The sequence below is a fragment of the Nomascus leucogenys genome, chromosome 1a, assembly GCF_006542625.1.
Source record: "Nomascus leucogenys isolate Asia chromosome 1a, Asia_NLE_v1, whole genome shotgun sequence".
Classification (NCBI taxonomy): domain Eukaryota; kingdom Metazoa; phylum Chordata; class Mammalia; order Primates; family Hylobatidae; genus Nomascus; species Nomascus leucogenys.
The window spans coordinates 53,931,612-53,954,569 of NC_044381.1; the positions used below are offsets into that span (position 1 = coordinate 53,931,612).

Consider the following 22,958-nt stretch of genomic DNA (forward strand, 5'->3'; position numbering starts at 1 on the left):
TTGATGTAACAACGCACATGGTATCACAATGGAAGTGCGGCTTCCAGTCCAATTGATGAATACTGTACTTAACTCAGCAACTGAAGTATCTCTTATAGATGATCCCTCCAGACTACTGTGGGGCTTCCAATCCCCTACTTAGTAGAACCTTAAAATGTCGGATTTTTGAGTCCCAGCACTTTAGAATTCTTAAACTCCTCCTTACACTGAATCTTCATACACCCAACCAGTAGCAGCCCAAGAAGCCTGATGTAAAGATCTCAGTGTGTTATGCTAGAAATGCTTCCCAAATCTAAATGGCTGGCAATGGTTTACATGGGGCTAACTTAAAGGCCGTGTTGATGTGTCCAGTCCAATACGGTAGCCATTAGCCACATGTGGCTACTTGACACTTGAAATGTAGTTTGTGTGATTGGTAAACTGGATTTCTAGTTTTATTTAACTTTAATAAATTTAAAGAGCCACAAATGCCTAGGGTAACCATATTGAACAGCATAGCTCTAAAGCATCAAGGGTTTGAGGGACATGATAACCTTTTGGTAGGCAGTATTTTTACAAATCAAAGAGGTACTCAATAAATATTTAGCACCAACTGGTCACTGTTAACTTCTATCACCTACCTTTTCTAGTTCCTCTCAAGTAAAGACAAAACCAAAACAAAAATAGCAACAATGAAAAAAACCCACATTACTTTAACAACAAAAAAAAACACATTACTTTAGCAACAATCTCCCTTGAAAAAACTGGGCATTTTTAATATATAGGAGTGGCACAGCCAAAGATAAAAAATAAACTGATGTCATCAAGACAAAGAATTAGAAAAATAAGCATACTAGAAGTTATTTATGTTTAATGCTTAAAAGTCTGAATGCACAAACAATCTACCATTATAGAAGTACTGGTGGTCAATACAATGCATTAGAACTATGTACAATGCACAGTTTAGTATCAAAATCTTTCTACACTGTAGAGTTTTACGAAACTGTTAATGACATCAAACACTAAGCACTTAAGACACCATTTTTTTTCTGCTACCACATTAGGAACGTCAATGGACAGTCCATTTCAACTTGCAGCATCCATCCATTTCTAGTATGAAATTAAGTAATTTTCTACTTATACAATAAAGTATATCTACACGGTTCTTTTGATTTTGATCCATAGCAGCAAAGGCACTGTACATCAGCAGATCCACAGACTTAAAAGATTTTTAAAGCATTCAAACAAAAATAATAATAAAAAAAGAAGTCACATATTATAGTTTAACAGCAACAACAACAACATAAAAGATAACACAATGTTTCTGGCACAATGGCACAGCATGTGTCCATTTCAGGGACATCCAACTAAGACATGGAAAGAACCGGAGGTAAGGAAAGCAAGTCCTCATCCCAGGAGAGAGTCCATTCTTTGTGTTTTTCAGAGGGAGGTCTCTGCAAACCCTCCTCTGCTGTCCTTGTTTTGTAAAAGATTTAACTTGCACAGCAGTGGGAGTCCTCCCCATGACTGTGCAGCTCCCAAAGAGCATGCCACAAAATAACCCATAATTTCTCATAACAACAAAACTGACTAAAGATATATATATCTCCTTTTTTGCAAAGAAACGTGGCAAAAATATCCAGAAGGGAGTAAGTTCTCTCCTTGAGGCCAAATTTAATTTGTTCATCTGCCTATAATACAACAAAAAAGGGAACTAAAAACATATTACAAAGACACTTGTCAACGAGTCAAAAAAAGAAAAAAAGTCCAATTACTTTTATCGAATATAATCTAAAGCTATAGATATATTGGTTAACGTTGTCTAAATAGATCCAAATGAGTATGAGTTGGCCTGTTGTGTTCTAATTGTTCAGCCAAATTTCCAAAAGTCTTTAAAAGATGTAGAAAACAAAAACAAAAAAACCTAATAACAACACAGCAACATATTGCTTCCATGTGTAATTACACATTTCACATCTCTATACAGTCATCAGTCTACACTTAGTGACATTTTAAATCAATTATTTTAAACCTTCCTTTCCCCTCCTTTGCCAAAAAAAGGGGGGGAGGGGTATCAAATACAACGCACCTTCATTATCAATGCAGGAGCAGACAGCTTTATTTAGTCAGTCATTGTTAGAAAGCCTTCTTTAAACAAAATAAATATATTACAGATATAATACATAATTAAAGATTCTGTTCACTGTTAAGTATGCTTATTCCATGTTCTTCCAAGTAGATAGCTGAAGATTTGGTATCACAGGTTTTTAATGACTATTCACAATTCAATAGCAAGTGGGAAGTGAGGTTAAGAAAGGGGATTAAACTCCACAACTGCAATGAGTATCTGAAATCCTTGGTTTTAGATGCGGGGATAGGGGGTGAACAAAAAGGATGACAGAGCAAAGTGCTACCAGGAGGAGGAGTCCAGTCTGCATGAAGATTTGTCTTTAATAAATAACTTCATAAACTGTGGCCTTCTTATCCCCAGAGCCAGTGACAATATATTTGTCGTCCACGGAGATGTCACAGCTAAGCACCGATGAGGATTCTTTGGACTAGGAAAGAAACATATAATCAAAAATGTTAAATACTGAAAGAAAATCCCATGGGTATGGAGGACTTAGAGCAAATGCAAATGTAATGTGCTCCTTGACCAAACAGAAGCCCAGTCAAGGAAAGGTGAAAGGTGGTCACGGACAGTATTGCTGCTTTTTTTTTTTTTTTAATGAGACAGGGTCTCCCTCAGTCACTCAGGCTGGAGTGCAATGGTGTGACCATGGCTCACTGTAGCCTCAACCTTCTGAGCTCAAGCAATCCTTCCACCTCAGTCTTCTGAGATGCTGGGACTACGACACTGGTGTGTCCCATCACACCTAATTTTTTAACTTTTTTTGTAGAGACAGGGTCTCACTAAGTTGCCCAGGCTGGTCTCGAACTCCTGGGCTCAAGAGATCCTCTTGCCTTGGCCTCCCAAATTATGCCTGAGATTACAGGCATGAGCCACCACGTGGTACTTTCTTAAAATGGCAGAGGTGGATTGGATCCACCCTTGGCGACACCTCATCAGGTCAGTCAGGAGGCTTCTGCCCTGGGGACATTAGGTAGGCAGGCAAGCCAAAGGTATGAGCACCTCTGCTGGCAAATAAGACCTTATTTCAAACCCTATTCTACCATTAAGACGGGGTGTTATCGGCATGAAAAAACCCTTAACTTCAAACAGATGGCTTGGAGTCAGGTTGAGCTGTGGAACACGGCACAGGTCACTTAACCTGTCTGTACCTCAGTTTCCTTACAATAGCAAACAGGTAGACATTTTACCTGTCTACCACCTCAGAGGGACGTGGCAGAGTTCAGTGAGATCAGATATGAGAAATGGCACTGAAAACACACTTAAAAAAAAAAAGAATGTAAAAATATTCCTAGTAAAAAGCTTAATGTTCCCACTGTAAAAACATAACACAAATTTGCGAGGGGAGAGGCTCAACAGTTAAAAAGAAAAACATGCCATAGAGTTTTGTATACCATATTCAACTGTAGTATGAAGGATTCAATGTTAGCTTTTAACTAAACTGTGCTCATTTAAAATGAAAACAACACAGGATTTTAACCAGGACTCTGAATATTTTAAACACTTAAAGACATAGTACTTATGCTTACTATAAAAAATGTACTACTTTTTTTTTTTTAAAGCGCAGTTGGGACTATCTAACAAGTGATAATCCATGATATGAAAAATGCTGTATTAAATTCTAAGCTTCATGACTGCAACAATTGGCTTTTTTTTGTCCTACTGATTATCTTGCATACTATTTTGGATTCAATGGAATTAATCTACTTTTTGATAACTTAATACCACTTGGTCAAGAAAACTGCAAGTCTATTATATTACTTCTAAAAAAGAACACTAGGAAATAACATCCTAAATATAGAAGGTTAATAAACGCAAGTCTTTCACCTTGCCTACGAAAATTCTCATATACCAGTAGGAGAGAGGAGGAGAGTATGTGTGTGCACACGTGCATATATGTGTACTATGTCTACAATTTGGTCTTTCTACAAATAATTTCACAAGCTATACAAAGTTCCACTGAGTCAATAGGAAAAATAAAAGTTTATAAAACTGATTTTTACCAAACTTTTCCATAACACTCTTCTTTGGAAAAAATAAAACAATTACTCCTACTAACAAGAGTAGTAGGAGTAATTGTTTTATGGCTTTGCTGTGACACTTAACCTCCCCTTGGACACAGTTTCCTTCTCTGTAAAATGTGCATAATACTAGCTCTGACCTCCCAGGACACTTCTGCACATTATTAATCTGAGAGAATGCACGGAGAGTTTGATTAAACAAACGTAAGTGGTAGTTAACAAGTTCCATGTTACCTGGAATATACTGGCCCCATAAGGTGTTCTCCAGGCATTCAGAAGGTTGTCCTTTCCAGTGCTTACAAACCATTTGCCTATAGGTAAAGGGTTTTGAAAAAGGCAATGTTTGTGTTACTCTGTCAGACACCAAGATTTGCTTTATAGAACACCAAACTAGTAACAGAAAACTCATCCATTTGTAAAAAATAACTTTCACTTCAAAAATAAAGCCTATCTTTCTGGATTTAATGAGTCATTAATCCTTAAGGTTAAAGTGGATTAATGCCAGAAAATTACATGGTGTTGGGGAAGTAGGCATGTATCAGGAAGTAATAGAATTTCTGAAGAGGGGCATGGCAATGAACTCAAGGATTCGACTTGGAAATAAAAACACAGGAAGGGGGAAGGAGCAATTCTGGTTGACAGAAAATGGACAAAAGGTGCTTGCTTACCACAGTGGGCAAACTTGAGCGACAGCACACAGCTCTCATGAAGATGTAGTTGGTATTTGTCTGGCTTGGTGACGTGCAAAACTTCCACATTGCTGTTCTCCATCCCCACTGCAAGCCACTCTCCAGTTGGGCAGTAGCCCAGAGAAAAGATCTAGAATTAACACAGGTGATGGTGACAGTGGCCACAGTGGACATGCTTCTTTTATCTGGGAGGTACTATCTCTTCTGCAGATACTACTTAAATTATGAAGAAAATCAAGATAATTTGAATTGTACAGGGGAGAACCAAAGTCAAATGGGTGACTTCAAAGTAATGAGATCTCAAAGTGGTTAATCAGAGTCAAAAGTGACATCATCACATGGTAAATGAACTGCCTCTTCTTTCAGTAGGTGATATGTTTCATAAAACCATATCTTTTTTGTTTTTTTTTTTTTTTTGAGACAGAGTCTTGCTCTGTCGCCAGGCTGGAGTGCAATGGCACAGTCTCAGCTCAGTGCAAACACCACCTCCTGTGTTCAAGCGATTCTCCTGCCACAGCCTCCTGAGTAGCTGGGACTACAGGCACACGCCACCATGCGCAGCTAATTTTTGTACTTTTAGTAGAGTTGGGGTTTCACCATGTTGGCCAGGATGGTCTCGATTCCCTGACCTGGTGATCCGCCCACCTCAGCCTAAAACCATATCTTTAAAATGCCTCAGCCACAGATCATACCTGGGAGGTGAAGTCGTGCTGCTGCAGCTGCCGCCCCTCGCGCAGGTCCCAGGACCTGACCGTGTTGTCCAAACCGCCCGTCCAGAGCTTGGTGCCATCATTAGAAATGTCAATACAGCTGGCTCCATCTGTGTGGCCCTGGAATTGCCTGAAAATGTCAAAATGGAGGGAAAGCCCTTGAAAAGTTAGCTTTTAGTTAAACTCAATTTAGAATTCCTTGATGATTCAATTTCAATGTAGGCCTTATTTGTAGATTTCATTTTGGTTGATTATGGTTTCTGATTATTCAAAGTAATAACAAAGCATATACAAAGAGATGCCACATGTCCTGTACTTTTTGCTTGGTTTTGAATGCTTAGGAATTCTTCAAATTACTTTTTCATGAAAACATGAGTGATATTACTAATGGGAAAAAAAATCTCTGAAATTAACAAAAGAAAACATGCCCACACGTATATGAACTAACTAAAGATATATTCTGAGACCTATTCTATCACTGTGGTATGAGAGAGAGAGAATTTAATTTTCCCTTTAAAGAAGGACTGGGGATGGCACAGGGAGCGACAGAACCAGTCCTGCTGGTGAGCAGTAATGTGTCTGCGGGTGGCTGTGCAAGACGGAAGGTGAGGCTCTCAAGTAAGGCACCTGGAAAGACACTCAGTGAGAACTACTGGCCCAGGAATCACTCTTGGCAAAACGTACCAAGGTCACCAGGAGAAAAAAGGGTTAGAAGCAGCTTCTCATAAGAGCCTGCCTGATAAGCAATGAAAGTGATGATTTGTTTTGGAATCTATAGGTTTCAGTCCTTTGAAATAACAGATAGTAAAGCCCTCTTCTTTTACACACCTGACTTGTAGCTACCTCTGGTTACAACCTTTTCATACCTGTAGCTTATCATTCTACTGGCTTGCTAATCTCTTAGGTATTGACATCTAGAAAATCATTTCAGAGCTTTTCCCATCTACCAACACCAATCCTTTATAATCTCATTTGTAAAGTTATATCTATCCAACCTCAAAGGTGGGACAACAGATAATCTAGACCATTTCAGAGTGAGTTGCACCCAATACAGTGCATAGGCCCATGGGAGTTGCTAAATATCTGCTGAAGGAATGAACCTGTTAGATGTGTATGGCACTCAAGACAATATCATACACTGTGAATCTTCTCAATGAGGCTCTATGAACAATAATGGTTTGTTAGCAAGCACAGATGGCAAATTACAGATGTCCAAGGAGCTCATGAGGTCATAGAAACTTTATGTACATTAATTATGTCAAATTGACCTCATTTTGTTAAAACAAATTGGTGATGCTTTAGTATAAGTCAAGGAAGGAAAAAAAATCTCATTTTATGAAGTTCAAGTACCACAGAAAACAAGATTTTTACACTGATAATTTATTTTTAACATCTTAAAATGGACCTGTTCTGAACAATTTTTAGTAAGATAATTGTATCTTTACACACACACACACACACACACACACACACCCATACCTATATACACAGCACTCTGGCAAAATATGGTAAAATCGGCTCCTCCTCACAACCTGGTAACAGATCCTGCTAACCTACCTCACCAAGGTCTGGTTGTGCAGATCCCACACAGCGATGTTGCCGTCACTGCAGCATGAGAAGCAGACCTTGGAATCGGGGCTGATGGCCAGGGCATAGCAGGCGGGGGCCGAGGATGTCAGCTCTGCCTTGATGCGTGGGGTTGGAGCCGCCAGGTCCCAAATGGACAAAGTACTGGCTTCCCCTCCAACAATTAGGGTGCGACCATCAGGGAGCAATCTGCAGGAACGGATGTAGTTATCCCTGTTCTGTAGAGACAAAAACCATCAAGAGATTACTCATGAGGAAGGGAAAACAGCATTAACATGAGAGCAGAAATCCATAAAAGTATTGTGTTCCCTCCTGGTTTAATGAGCCATTTATACTTATGACAATGATAAAGTGGATTAATGCTAGAAAATTACATGAAATTAGGGAAGTACTTAAACTTGATCTACCAAATGTAGTACTGAGATATTTAATCTTAATTAGCATCAAAATGCAAAGCTCTAGACCCACTCCCACCACCACCAAATTAACCAACTGCTTGCATCATTTGCATACATAGATACACACATACGCTAATGCACGAGCTCTCACAGTCTTGGAGTATCCAAACTTGGAACTTTGGTAGACTCAGGCTCAGTTCTGCTGTTGAAAGTTCTTGCTACTGATGTCAAGAAAGTTTCAGGGGGTAGATCCCTGGCAGTCTGTTCCTTTTGCCTGGGACTGCATTACGTGACTAAAGGGCATCATGCGTTTGATGAAAGCTGCACCAGAGGCAAGACTTGATCATGGAGTGTTAAGTAACAGAAAAAAAAAGTTCCTCCTAGCTCATGAGGTTACGGGAATCTTATGTATATTTAATTATGTTCAACTGATGTAGCCTCATGCTATAGCAAAAATTCTACTAAACTGACATTTCCTAAGGAACTCAAGGGCAAAGGCCAATGAAGCAGCTGAGGGGCTATCTAGTATTTGCCACATGAGGCAGTAAGTTACTCTTTACATGTGACAGATGATATTTAGGTGCACGCTCATAGTCACTGTATGGGCTCTTAGTTTGCTTAACCATCAGCGAGGAAAACAAGTGGTTTGCCTTTTCCCATGGGAGGCAGAGTTAAGAAAATCAGTATGGTGCATGTGCTACACATGACGAACTAGATCACTGTGTCTCTAGGAAGCAAAAGACACACCTCCAAGTGAAAGATCACAATCCCCTGAAGAGCAACTATCCACCTGGGATCAATACTGTGTGGTGTTGCTCATACATACAGTTCTCTTATCATCCCCTCCTGTTTTCTGAATGAAAGTCTAAGTCTTGTTCATCCATGTTCACTCACCAGACAGTCGAGCTGGGAGACAGGACTCTTATTGCCAGGGTGGCTGATGTCCCAGACCTTGACGCAGCCCTTCCCGCCCGTGTACACGTGTCTCGTGGGGTTGCTGATGGTCACCGCACACACCACCTCCCCGTGGTTGAGGGTGTTGATCTGGCGAGCATGCCGGGGGATTCCGGGTCCAATGAGGGCGTCGGGGGGAAAAGGGACAGGCTGCATCTGACCGTCTGCGCTAACATGGAAGGAGTACGCTCTAAGGCAATAGAGAGGAGAAAAGAAAGAGGGGAATGTAAAAAATGTCACTTAACTATTCAGTGTAATGAGATGAGAAATAAAACACCTTCAGTGCCACTTGCGATTTACGAACAAATCAAATTTACTCACACAGTGTAAAGAACATAATTTCCAGAATCATATAGCTAGGCTGCTACAGGGCCGGATCTCAGGCTGACTGTACAAGCTGCTGTGGGACATCAGTAGTTACTTAGAATCTCTAAACTACAGTTCTAATCTCTAAAATGAAGAGAACGCTACCTATACCTCACAGAATTAAATGAGATAACCAATGTCAAGTGCAGTAGCCACCTTTTAGGGATGCTCTATAAACCTGCATTGCCTTCTCCTTTGGATGAATCAGAGGCCTGTGATGAGACCTTGCCTATAGATCAACTCATTCCCGGCAAGGGACTTACTAAGGGAGATGAGTAGGCCAAAATCAGGAAGCTTTAAGGAGTTAAGAGCCTCTGGGCTTAGATGTTGAAATGACAGATGTGCCAAAAAAAAAAAAAAAAAAAAAAAAAGATAAAGCCCTATTTTAAAACCTTGATCAGACTTGACAATCACAAATCCTAGTAAATCCAAATGGAATGAGAACCTAAAAAAGCGTCCTGACAGCCCCAAAGGCCCACCTGTGAGTATCTCTCAGCAGTTCCATCTCCAGTTCATTTCCAGGGAAAGTCCTCAGGTGGTGAAAGCATTTGGTTCTAAAATGCAACTTAAGTAACAGCGTCTCCCCCAACAGACTTATTTTTATTTTTAGGGCACTGAAGTCAGGAAAGGACGAGTGAGGCTGTTGTGAGGCATGTTAGGTTTCTGGAAGCAGAAGATGCCAGTGGCAGGCAGGAGGCAGCTGGGCCTATCTTGGGGACTATCATAGGCAACAGCCCATTTTGGAAAAGATGCTACTCTACTTGGGCATGGAGCTTGGGAATCTCCTCTGCTTATGGAAAATAGTTTACAAAAGACATACCAAGGGAAAGCATTGTGGGTACGCAAAGGACAGGAAGCTGGACCAAACTGCAGGAAGCTGGACCAAACTGCATTAAATTAAAACAGTTTATCGTTCCTTAATGCAAAAATTTACAGGTTGGCCATGTTCATCAAAATTCAGTCCATTATCGAATGGTCCTCAGCTGCCTGAATGTTCCCAGAAAAAATGAAGCATGCATTGTGCCTGTGGAAGATGAGGGCACCAGATAGTGGTGGGCTTTTACTTCCTCTGCAGACTACAGAGTGTTGTAGAAGAACATAGTATGTGAGACTTGCTGGAGGGGAAGGAGGTGGGAAGCTAGGAAGCCAATGGACAGAAGACATTTCTTGAATCAAATCAACAGGACTTGGAGATACACTGGATGTGTGAGCTGAGAGAGAGATGCTGAAGAGGACCCTAGGGCTAAGAACCTGGGTGACTAGGTAGACTGCATTACCTAGTGAAGATGACAAGGAAGCATAACTCAAGGGCACACCTATGGGGAGGTGAAGGAATTGGTTTTCTTGAACTTCAGGGCAGAAATCCAAACAGCTGTGATTCAGGAGAGAGGTCAGGTTAGAAATCATCCATAAAGAAGTGACGGCCGAAGCTAAGGGGACAGAAAGAAGAATCCCAGAGCAGATTATGCAGTGCAAAAAGCAGACCAGATACAGAATCCCAAAGAATATGGACATTTAAGGAATCTCTGGCCAGAGTAGTTATGGAAGTAAATTATTAGTAGAGATAATAAAATAGAAAGGGGGAGAAGCTGTTCAATCACATGACAATTTACCAAGATTCATTCACTTAACACATATTTCTTGAGTATCCCAGTGTGCCAAGCATGATGGTAAGAATGGAATAAGAAAAGAAATGCACACACCTTGTTCTCCTGAAATTACAGCCTGAGGGGCACATTCATTAGTGAGATATGCACATAAGTAACTATCAAAATTTCAGATGGTCAGTGCGATGAACAATGCATGGTAGTCTACGAATTTGACAGAGTGAAAAGGACAGAGAAAATGGCAATGGGGCTGCAATATAAAGAATGGGTACGAATTGTCTGAAGACAGTATGATGATTAGGAATATGGCAATTCGAAGGCCAGAGCAAGAGAGCATGCTAATTATTCATTTATTCAGCAAATACTTCCTAAATGCCTCGTATGTTCCAGTTACCATCAGGTGCTGGGGAATCAGGTGAACAAAACCGACAAAGTCCCTATCCTTACACTAGTCTACATCCTAGAGAGGAAAACAGGTAACAGACAAATATAAATAAGTAACCTCAGACAGTGGAAAATATCATTAAATATACACACACATTTTCAGATAAAAGAGAGTAGGGGAGCACAGAGTGGCAGTCAGGTGGCCCTCTCTGAAGAGGCAGCATATGGGCTGAGAGCTGAAGGAATGACACAGGCCTTACAAATAAGTAATGGGGAATGTGCCAGGCAGAGGGAAGAGCAAACGCAAAGGCCTTGACCAGAATGAAGCAAGGAGGCCAGAGTGCATTCGGTAGACAGCATATAGGATATGAGTGAAGAGACAGGCAAGGCCAAACTAAAAAGGGCCATGTAGGCTGTGATGAGTACAGATATGATTCTGGAGACTTGTGCAAAAAAAGTGACATGATTCAGTTAACGTCTTCAAATGATCTTCTGATTGCTGGGTGAAGAATGGAGGGTAGGTGGCAAAATGAAAGACAACTAGTCCGGGGACTATACAGTAATCTAGAGGAGAAGCAGTGGCTAGAGCCTGGGAGACAGTGGTAAGTTGGAAATAGAACGTGGAGTACTCTGGCTGACTGGAGCCACAGTAGGTTGCACTGGATGGGATGCTTAGAATCTGGAGGTGACACAGGGGTGATGACAAGCTCTTCTTTGTGAACCTGTAAATACAGGTAACTGAAGGTGAGGAGGGCAGATGTTCACTAGAGATGAGGGGGTCCAAGACCACGATGAAGATACTGGAGGGTTGTCTTTGTAGATACCAGAGTCAACCAGGATTATGGCAGCCTCTGGGTGGTGGAAGACTCTCAGCCATGTATCAAGTCTTTAATACACTGGGGAAATACTCCCAGCAAGGTGGAAGAGGGGGTAGTCCAATGGCATGAGCCTGAAAGGAGCAAGGTTTTCACAAACAGGTAGAAAAGTTCTGTTCATGGAGAGGCTGGAGAAGGGGTGGCAACCACAGCTGTTATTAACCCCACCCTTGGTGCTGAGGTCAGTGAACGAAATGGAAAGGTCATCCCGTATAGGGCTGCAAGTGAAGGGGTGACCTCAGGAGACGGCCAGATTTCAGTTCAGACAAGGAGAAGGTGGCAGTAATGCTCATGAAAGGCTGAGGTTCTGAGGGATGATGACGGAGAAAAAGGCTAATTGATTTAGCAATTAGGAGGTCATGAAGACTAAATCTTAAAGGAAGAGAAAGGAAGATTATTCCAAGTTTAGATGGTGTTATACATTCTTAATGATAATTTATTGGAAAAGTCATCTCATTCTCTAGTCTAGAATCACTAAATGGTTATTAAAGAGCACTGAGATTTTAAATAGTTAAGAAACCAGGCACACAATTTCCTTCAAGGCCTTCGACAGGACAGCCTTCACCTCAACCACAACCACTCTGTGAGCACCTACTATATTCCTGGAAGAGTCCTTTCAAAGAGTCCAAATGAATTCCAAGAGTCTGCTTTCATTAATGACATTAATGTGGCCCTCTGTTTGCTATTAGTATACATAGAAGGCACTCAGAACTGGAAATAATAAAGCTCTAGTACATACTTATTATCGGATTTTGATAAACTCTTTGACTGTAACTAGCAAATACTCCTGGAAGGTATGAGGGAAGTCAACATTGCTAGGAATCAGAGAAACTCAGGCGCAAAGGGCTATTCTGTTTCTAACTAATTTAATGCACAATGTGTTAAGTGCCTCCCATTCATACACTCTGACGCAAACGTCATGCTAAGGATACAAAACTAGGTAATGCACTTGGTCTTGCCCACAAGTGACTAACAATCCAGTTAGCACGATGACAGAAAAGTACAGAAGTGACTACAATATCAGGTCACATTCTAATGGAAAGTATTCTGAAGCGTTTTGAAAAGGAAAGAGAATTTATGTTGCATGAGAGAGAGACATGGTAATAGAGGTGGGTTTTTAAAGAATGAAAAGATATCATCAAGTAAAGAGGAAGACGGAAAAAATATTCCAGATAGCAAGAATAGCAGAGAACAAAAGTTCCAAAAGGATGAGGTAAAATGAGCTGGGAAATCCTTGAATTGGTTTTAATCCAGGAATTCATTCAACAATAACCACACAGTAGGTGGATGGAGGAACTGGCCAAGCACAGTCTGAAACAACATACCAGATTTATATCTCCATATAATTAAATCAATGTAATGCTATAAAAGGGAAGGACCAGAATGCCAGCCTGAGACCTTCCCAGAATTGACTGAAGGGATTTTTGAGGGATAGAGGGAGTGTGCCATTACTGGGCAAAGCTATTCATAAAATAAACTTGGTAGCAAGGAGTAGGATGGACAGGAGGAATTAAAAACAATTATTCCTGTTGGGCGCGGTAGCTCAGGCCTGTAATCCCAGCACTTTGGGAGGCCGAGAGGGATGGATCACTTGAGGTCAGGAGTTCGGAGACCAGTCAGTGAAACCTCATGTCTACTAAAAATACATAAAAATTAGCCAGGCGTGGTGGCTCATGTGCCTGTAATCCCAGCTACTTGGGAAGCTGAGGCATGTGAATCATTTGAACCCAGGAGGCAGAGGTTGCAGTGAGCTGAGACTGAGCCACTACACTCCAGCCTGGGTGACAGACCGAGACTCTCTCTCAAACAACAACGACAACAACAACAACAACAATTATTCCAACAATTTAAGAGGTACTGGGGGTCCTGAACCAGGCAAGGGCAAGGATGACAAGTTAGAAGGTACAATGGATATAAAATCCTGTAGGACTAAATTGATGAGATCTGAGGAGGAGCTAGAGTAACTGAGTTTCTGAGCTCAGGAAGAAAGAAACATGGTACTTGTAAGTTACCAAAAAAAGGGCAAACTGGGAAGAGGACCTAATTTATAAAAGTACTTTCTGAATATAATAATTTGTGGTGCAAGTAACATGCACTCAAGATCCCTAGCTAAGATGCCCAACAAATAACCAGAAATACAGGGCTGGAGGGAGAGGGTGCAGGGAGTCAGAGAAATAGAGTGACCTGAACTCCTCTCAACAGGAACACACACACCACAGGTTAAGCTGCTATGAGCAAAGAGTAGCTCTCCAACAAACATGGTGATGAGAATAAGAGACAGTTGAAGAAAATGCTAGGCTTGGACTCTGACATAACTACACTTTGAACGATCCAGACACATGTAATTTGCTTTTTTAAAAACATGTGCATCAAACTTGTTACACATGGATTATCATCTTGACAAAGACCCAGCATATTTAAAGAAGGTCACTGGCTTTCCCACCTTCCCCTCATTCTCCTCTCTGAGGCCCAGTTCTGTTATGCTGTGCTCATCTCTCACACGCACAATACCTTCTCCACATTTCCAATGTGTCACAAGATGGCATTCGACCTTGAGGTCACAATGAGAGGTCTGGGTATTGTATTTTACACTGACATACAATAGAAAATTCGGTTAAGTAGCATAGAGACCAGTGAGTTAGCCAACAAATACTCGTTGAAGGTTTTTACTATGTATCAGGCATTATTCTCATTTGAAAATCTTGCTTTATAAAAATAAACCAATGCAAAAGAGTCAGATTTCTGAATTGTGAGCAGCCTATAATCCACTAACCTGAGATCTTCTATTTTTGCTGTGTTCACATGTCATAGGCCATTTTTGGCTTATGTTGAAATTAAACTATGCTGTCATTCCAACTACATATGAAGTATGCTAATTCACCTGAACAGACAAGAGGACTCAATGTGAATTATGCAATAAACACCATTTTATTAATTTGGAACATGCATTTAATTATAATTTCTGATAATATCTAGCAATTCACTGTGTGAAATAATTAGAACAGAGACGCACAACTTTTATAAGTCTTTCTGGAGAAAGGTAGTTATATTGTGGGTAGGTATGGTGGAGGAGGACTTTAGGTGATTTTTTATTTTATTTTCTAGCACACCTAAAAAAGTTTTGTCTTGAAAAATATGCACAAGACAATGTTGCACAATTCAGTATCTTATGATCTGGAGAGCCACATAACTGTTACATTCATTTCTGCTGTAAAAATCTACAATAGTATATTATCTCTAAACGCATATAAGTGAATGTAACTTTATATGTCTTCATGCTCTGTTACATAAAGACACACCAATGACCCATCTTCTTGGGTCACTTCTGCCCCTAAAACACAATGTACCTCCTACTACATAAGTAGCTGAAAAATGAATAATGTGCTGGGACAAAGCTGAAAGGGAAATAATGCTGGGGTTGACTAAACAGCCACCATGTAACAAATGTGGTACTGAATGAACACACAACATATTATCTTACTTCCTATCTTCACATCCTTCTTGTTGAGGAGGGGCCATCCCTGATTCATGAGTGAGCTGACAAGCTCACAAAGAAATTGTGCATAAAGCAACTCTTCTCAGTGGTTCAACTGGCAGTGTCTAAATTCAAACTTGGATCTGTCACACTCCCAAAACCATACTCTGTTGACTGCACCACATGCTTTTTGGTAGTGTCATTTTCCTGGTAAAGTGTCACTTGCTAACTGCAGTAGATGTGACTCTGTCACTCTCATAAACAAAAATTCTCAACAATCCTCAAATCCATTAATCCACCCTAAAGGATCTTAAACATTTAAACATTTTATAAAATCAAAAGTCAAAACTGATGAAGGGAAGTCAGCTCAAGACTCAGAAGCACCACCTGAGTCAGAGCAGCTGTGATTCCACAGTGGTTTAACTGGTCCGAATCCCCTAGCCAAGGTGTTTCCTTAAAGACACTTACACCCTTTGCCCCTCAAAGCAGCAGCTGAGGCAAGAAGCATCATCTCATTCGCTCTAGTAGTTATACCATAGCTCTGGGTACAACTGTTGGTTACCTAAGAAGTAACCATAAAAAAGGGATAGTACTTCTTCCCTAAAGGAACCCTTCCACTTTCCCCACAAGTTCATATGGAACTTGTAGGTATCTGGGTCGTTATTTGATTAATCGCATAACCTTGTTATTTAGCATTGCTTGAAACAGACCCAACTTTCACCTTCAAATACATCAGAGTTCTTGGTCAATAAGACTTGTCAGTCAGTCAACAACTATTTGCAAAACCCACACAGGTATACAGAATTTTATGGTAATTGATATTTATACCTTCAACTCTTGAGGAACTCTAATTTGTCTTTTCTCCTCTATTAATCAGCCAAATATTTACCAAGCAACTTGGCTATGGAGCCAGCACTGTGTTTGATGCAACAAGGAAGGTTAGGATAGAGTCTGTAGAGAAGTATTAATATGTTACAAAAGGAGAACTGAGATTCGGATTCCTCAGATGGAAAGTAAAGAAAGGGTCTAGATTAGGCGACACTGAAGGGATGTGGGGAGAAGAGGGCATGCAATTAACACCAGGGTGAAAACTAAGTGCCCGAGTGTGTAGTAGTGAATAAACAAGCAATGGGAGGTCTGAGAAGAAAGAGATCAGCAAATATCCATTCCCTGAACAAATCCATACTGTGAGCACCACTATGAACCAGGTACCATTCTAGGCAGTGAGACTACTATAACTGAATAGCAGAAAGTTCTGTTCTGTTTTCATGGAACTTATAGTCAAGAGGGAGAGGCAGATAATGGCTATAAATAAGCATTAAAAAGGTAGTAGAACAGGAAAGAATAGGGAGGAAGGGAGAGAGGGATAATAGGGTTGTCAGGGCAGAACGCTCTGACATAATAACATCTTAGATAACTAAATGAGACACTAAGCCACAGAAAGTTTTGCAGGAAGAAGGACAGTAAGAACAAAATACCTCAAGGCAGGCAAGCTACCAGGGAAGCCTCTGGGAGAAGGGGCTTCAGCTGCCACTGAGGGTCAGGTCTGGATAGCCCTGGAGACTGGGGAGGCAGCACATATACGGCATGTGTAGTGACAGAGGGGATGCCCACAGAAAGAGTGATGAGAATAAATGCACACACACAGGTGACTAACAAGGCAAGGAGGATCTGCGGAGGAGGCTTCCCAAAGGAGAGACGAGAGAAAGCAGCCAGCTGGGATTTTAAAGAAAGAGCCAGTGCTACTTTATAGTAAAATCTTTGTTTCTGGGAAGACGAAGCCAATTAGCAGAGACAACTGTAATTAGGTAGTAATAAAAAGGTGCATTAGATTAAAATAAAGTATTTGGAATGAGATCCGTTTAGAGAAGGCTAGAACAACTGGTGTGTTGTGTTTTGTCTTTCCTAACTCAAAGAATCTGTGAATACAGAGGCTCCAGATGCCCAGAGCACGGTATAAGAGCGAACTGAGCAAGTCACCTTTTCTGAAAACAGAACTTAGCATAATAGTGCCCTTATTTCTTTTCAGCCTTTGAAGTTTGGCATGTCTTTTCCCAACATATTGAAATTTTGAACATCCAGGTTTGCACATAATAATCAGACTTTTGGAACAAAGAATTGCCTTGAAATCTGCAATAGATGTAGAGAAGACCTGACTACTGGAGATGTCTCTGCAATTTGTGTTTACATATTAAAGCTCAAAATTTTACACTGCAAAACCCCACTTAATTACTCCTCTTCTTGTGCTAAGAGAAAATGAAAAATACCTTGCAAGGTAAAAAATACAAGTCATGGGAACTCCCCCAACACTGTCTAGTGGTACTCTAAGTCTAAGGGGCCAGCAAGGGACCTGAGTTTGACACACAATGAGTACAGAGGCAAAAAGGTACTCACGGTTTTCCTCCTGGAATGCCTGTCAGGTTTGGAGGTATTGCTGGCACACGCATGTGATGGTGTGGATCAAATCCCACCTAGAATTTTTCCCAAGCAAACAACACAAATAAGCACAGTTACATTTGACTTGTTTTATCCTTCTCAAAGTCTATTCTAAAACCTGGGAGGATAGATCCTTTAAAAATAAGGTTTTAGAGATATATACAGAAGCATTTATTGATGAAATGATAAAATGTTTAGGATTTAATGGTAACATACTTGCGGTGGAACACAGATTAAAAAATTATACTAATGATTATTGAAGCTCATGGTAGAATCAGAGTCATTACATTCATTATACTATGTGATCTAATTCTGTAGGTTTGAAATTTCCAAAATTAGTATCATTTTGGAAAATTTAAAATTAGTATTCTTTTTAAAAGACATACAAAATAAAAAAGCAACTTCCTCACCTTACAAAAGAAAATGGATCTCAAGATTATAATCACATGTAGCTTAACTTATAAATACCCACAGATCTCTAAATACTTTAGATTATATAAATTACATTAAAAAATACATAGGCCAGGCATGGTGACTCATGCCTGTAATCCTAGCAATTTGGGAGGCTGTGGCAGGCAGATCACATGAGGCCAGGAGTTCGAGACCAGACTGGGCAACATGGTGAAACCCTGCCTCTACAGAAAATTTTAAAAATTAGCTAGGCACGGTGGCGCATGCTATAGTCCGAGCTACTTGAGAGGCTGAGGTGGGAGGATCGCTTAAGCCCAGGAGGAGGAAGCTGCAGTGAGCCAAGATCATGCCACTGCACTCCAGCCTGGGTGACAGAGCGAGACCCTGTCTCAGTCAATCAAGCAATCAATCAAGCATGACAATCCTCCGTGTGCTAAAATATTATTTTGTGAAGCTCACAAACGCACCACTGGTGATCTCCCATAGGCAGCAGCAGCGGCAGCGGCGGCAGCAGCTGCGCTCATCTGAGGGGAGATGTTGTGGAGCCCAGCGTAGGCCGCTCCGGGGCTGGTCAGCTCTCCGTTCATTCCAGCATGGGGCACAATCCCAAATGGAGTTGGATATGGACAAGGTACTGCCATTGGGGTCCTTAGGCTTGAGGCTGCAAACCAAAATGGATGGAAGAAAAATGAAGAACACAGGAAACAACAGTGAAGACATTTGTAAACATGTCACAAAATAGAATCTATGGTTCAAATGAGCTTATTTTAACATTCTCAAAAGTCATTCAAGCCTTCAGAGTTCACTCATTCACTTTGTTCTATTAAACACTTACCATGTGCCAGATAAGGTTGGTCCCAGGTGCTCAGTTCAGGTTAAGTAACTTTGTCTAACAGCCCTTCAATGCTGGTCACTAGCACTTTTAATGTACTGTACTCTTTAAATTGCTTTAAATTCTTTAAAAACAAGCATAAAAATACAGAAAAAACCTTTTTCTTACTAACCCAAAGGGTCAACTCCTGGTGGTTTTCCAGGTACAGGCCTCAATCCGGGAGTAGAGTTACTGCCTGGGGTGGGCGCATCAGTTCGTGGAGTAGGAGTATTGGACTTTGAAACAGGAGTAGTAGATTTTTCATTCTAACAAGATGAAATGACATGTACCAGCAATTAGAACATGGTTTTAACAATGATGTTAAACAGTAAAAAGGTAAAGAAAAGGAAAGGAGGAAAAGAAATGAAGAGGTTCTTCAGCTTGGGCCTTGATTTTCTTTAATAGAAAAGCTAACAAAGAAACAAAAGAGTTCCTTGAGACAGCAGACCTAATATTTGGGAAGACATAAACTAAAGCTGAATTTAGAGGAGAGTAGCTCATTTCTAGGAAATTGGTCTGAGGCAGATGAGGCTCACAAACCAGGATGTCCTAACTGTAGCCACTTGCTGGTGACTTTGGTAAAGACTGGGGTAACTTTGGGCTCCTGGCAGATTGTTCATGTCACAAGAGGCTTCCTGGTGAACAGGTCACATTAGAAAACAGATCCAAGTTTGAATTGTCATAGAGACTAAGCAGAGAGCAGGTGCCATTAAAAGAATGCCAGAAGGCCAAGAGAAAATAAAATTAAAAAAAAAACAACCAACAATCTAGCCCCTGTCACACATATCCCCCCTAATTTGTAGACCAACTGAGGAATTTCCTTTCCTTTAGCTGTGAATTCCAGAGGTTATTAGAAAACTGAATTTGTCTTTTTATTCTTTTGTTTTTAAATGTTATGTTACAAGGAAATAACTGGTGAGGAAAAAAGACACACCACACAAAATTGCAATTAATTACACAGCCACAGAAGAATAGGGTGTAGGGAGATTATCCTGATGGGTGAGCAGTTCATTTTTGCATTTGTGATTTGTGATGTGAGTCAAGGTAGACTTTTGTAAATGACAGATTACTTTTTAGATAAGAAGGGAAAATTATTGCAGTCATATGTAGCTTGGTAATTCAAACAAAGCTAGCAACAAAATCACATTCAAGCCCCAAACTAAATTTACCATAAACCACAGGCGACAAAACCATCTCTGTAACCCCAATGTGCATTTTTCATCTTCGCTAAGACGTGTTTCACTCAATTTCCCCATATCCCTCTTCTATCCTTGCAAAAAGAATCACAAAATAAACACTCATCACCAACAAGTTAGTAAACTTATTCTGCTCTACATACTTTTGCCAATTAAACTTAAATACCGAACATATATATACACTTGGAAATAAAAGTCCTGTAAAAAATGTGAGAAATATAAAGATAAAAACATCAAATTCAAACATCAAATTGGCAGAGGCCACACTCAGAGAGATGGTAAGGAACTGCTTACAAGGCTAAGTTCTTTGGATTTGGAGGAGGGAGTACTGCTGGAAGATGCAATAGAGGCTGGACTAATTGGGGCATCTTTCTTGAGCAGGCGTGTCTTGTCGAGGCCATTCTCTCTGGGGGAATGTGCTGGGCTCCCTCGAGGGGAAGATGGATCCTACAAAGGAACATCATGGATAGTAATGCAAGCACAGCACATTTATAATGCTGGGGTTGTTGGGTGTGGACACTTCTAGCCAAAAGCATTTAATGCATGCTTAGAAGCACAAATGTGCTAGAACAGATAACAATACTCACTGAAACTACTAACGAAAACATTCAGTATTGAGGGCCCCAGAATTATAGTATTTATAGTACTTATTCAAAACCCAAAGAAAAATCAAAACCCCACCCATCTGCAAATTGCACGTCAGTGAGACCTGCAGGTTGACCAGAGATGTGGTGTGCCTTCACTGCAGTACAGAACGACACTTTACTCTTAATAGAATAAGAACAACGACAAAAAAAAAAAAAGATCAATAACATATAAAATCAGTAGTATATAATTTTTATGTAAATAAAAAGTGGGTCCCTTTAGAAATCAAGAATATGTTTTGGGCTGGGTGCAGTGGCTCACACCTGTAATCCTAGCCCAGGAGTTTGAGCCCAGCCTAGGTAACATAATGAGACCCCATCTCCACAAAAAATTTAAATATGAGCCAAGCGTGGTGGCATGTGCCTGTAGTTCCAGCTACTCGGGAGGCTGAACAGGGAGAATCACTTTAGTGTAGGAGTTCAAGGCTGCAGTGAACTGTGGTCACAATACTGTACTCTACAGGGCAAGAGAACAAGACCCTGCCTCAAAAAACAACAACAATAACAAAACGATAAACCTCAAGATATTTTGGATACTAATTGTTTGGACAACTAGTCTTTGATATGGCTGGGCAAGAGCAAAAAATTAAAGTAGCCCCAAACGTACCTCATTGGAAACGTCAACCACCAAGTTGTCATCACTTTTCTCACCATCACTGTCCTGCATTGACAAGTGAGAAGCATTATCTTCTCCCCCGACAAAATATACCACATTTACCCTAAATAAGTCCAGACTAATTCTTCATATCTTATAAAGATGAGCTGTACCAAACAGTGTTAAATACTTGACAATGTCCTATTTTCTTTAATCCTCATGATGATGCTATGGAGGTGGGTAATATATTTTTCAGATTATGAGACTGATGCACTGCCCACTGCACCAAGAGGGTGACCTGATTACATTTTTCAGTTTACAAAATTGAAGCTGATGGTTGGCTTATTACTCTAGAGTAGAGGCTGCAAACTGACAGGCCCAGGCTAAACCCGGCCTACAGACAGGTGTGGTCTGGTTTGTCGGTATTTTAAAAAACTGCATATTGGGAGGTAAAAATCCAGATTTCCAGCTTTTCATGAGGCCTGCAGCCCTGTAGGACACCAGCAGGGAAGCAGAGCAGGGGCCGCCTGCCTCCACACTGCTTCATCCAGCTTGCTCCCCCATCTCACTCCTGTGACCTGTCCAGCCACTAGAGGAAAATGAGCTTCATTCCAGGCTAGGGATGATCTTGGATGTCTCTCCATGTTTTATTCCACAACATTTGGTATATCCTTCAGCACATGAATCCATCTAGGCATTTAAACACATTTTTTATGATTTTATATTTTTTTCCTTAACAATTCCAGCTAACCACAGAAAATCCAACCACTCTGAAATAAATGGGGAAGCAAATATACACCTATAGAAACAATAATATGGATCATCCAGGTCTTCTGTTAGCTGCCCAATGAAGCATTCTATCCTCACATGCACCTGTACACACACAGGACTTCAGCTAGCCAATGGCTACAGAGCTGCAAATACAATAAATGTTTTTTGTCTCCTAAAGGATATTATCCTGTGTTCCTGTGTTGGCTGGTAATAGTCAAAGGGTAAAATGGCTGCAGATAAAAAGGCAAGCTGGCCTCCCCTAAAGCAAAGGTGAATGAACTTACATAACGAGCTGCAATTTCCTTTTCTTCAGTTTTCTGTTTTTTGCTCTCTGAGGAGTAGTCTGTAGAGTTTCTGTGCTTCTCAGCACCTCGGAAACTGGCTGATGGGGATACCGAAGAGCTCTGGAATTAGAAGGAGAGGAAGCACGGTTGAGAAATTATCATCTATTTAGCCGAGTGATTTTTAAGTCACTGAGACTTTCTTTTCTTTTTGTTCTTTAGTACATACTTGCAAAGCTGTTAAGAGGAGACAGGAGAGAGCGGAGGAGACGAAAGGAAGAAAACAGGGATATAAAGGGAAAGAAAAGTAGCAGAAGACAAGGGGGAAAGATAATGGGAAAGAAAGAAAAAGCGAGAAGAGGCACAGACATGGGACAGAGGGATGAGACGAATTAAAAAGGGTGGCAGGACTTAGTGTAAACTCAAAACAGAATGGGTTTGGTTTTACGGATATATTGTACTGTTGAAGTGCCTTCAGAAAGTTGGGAAAGGGGCTGGGCATGGTGATTCACACCTGTAATCCCAGTACTTTGGGAGGCCAAGGCGGGTGGATCACAAGGTCAGGAGGCCAAGACCA

The 22,958-nt window shown here is 40.7% G+C and overlaps 1 protein-coding gene across 5 annotated transcripts in view; it reads right to left on the bottom strand.

Moving 5' to 3' along the window:
* Nucleotides 1–830: 830 nt before the first annotated feature.
* LOC100587624 (TLE family member 4, transcriptional corepressor) overlaps nucleotides 831–22,958 on the bottom strand; it is a 151,698-nt gene continuing 129,570 nt past the window's right edge. For all 5 annotated transcript variants that reach the window (XM_030809596.1, XM_030809592.1, XM_030809590.1 and 2 more), the window contains 12 exons: nucleotides 22,385–22,504; nucleotides 21,342–21,395; nucleotides 20,385–20,537; nucleotides 19,028–19,160; nucleotides 18,491–18,684; nucleotides 17,571–17,647; nucleotides 8,410–8,659; nucleotides 7,088–7,335; nucleotides 5,513–5,660; nucleotides 4,800–4,950; nucleotides 4,366–4,442; nucleotides 831–2,537 (listed from right to left, as the gene is read on the bottom strand). In XM_030809596.1, coding sequence (XP_030665456.1) covers nucleotides 2,430–2,537; nucleotides 4,366–4,442; nucleotides 4,800–4,950; nucleotides 5,513–5,660; nucleotides 7,088–7,335; nucleotides 8,410–8,659; nucleotides 17,571–17,647; nucleotides 18,491–18,684; nucleotides 19,028–19,160; nucleotides 20,385–20,537; nucleotides 21,342–21,395; nucleotides 22,385–22,504 — 1,713 coding nt within the window. In that variant the 3' untranslated portion in view covers nucleotides 831–2,429. The remainder of the gene's footprint in view (nucleotides 2,538–4,365; nucleotides 4,443–4,799; nucleotides 4,951–5,512; nucleotides 5,661–7,087; nucleotides 7,336–8,409; nucleotides 8,660–17,570; nucleotides 17,648–18,490; nucleotides 18,685–19,027; nucleotides 19,161–20,384; nucleotides 20,538–21,341; nucleotides 21,396–22,384; nucleotides 22,505–22,958) is intronic.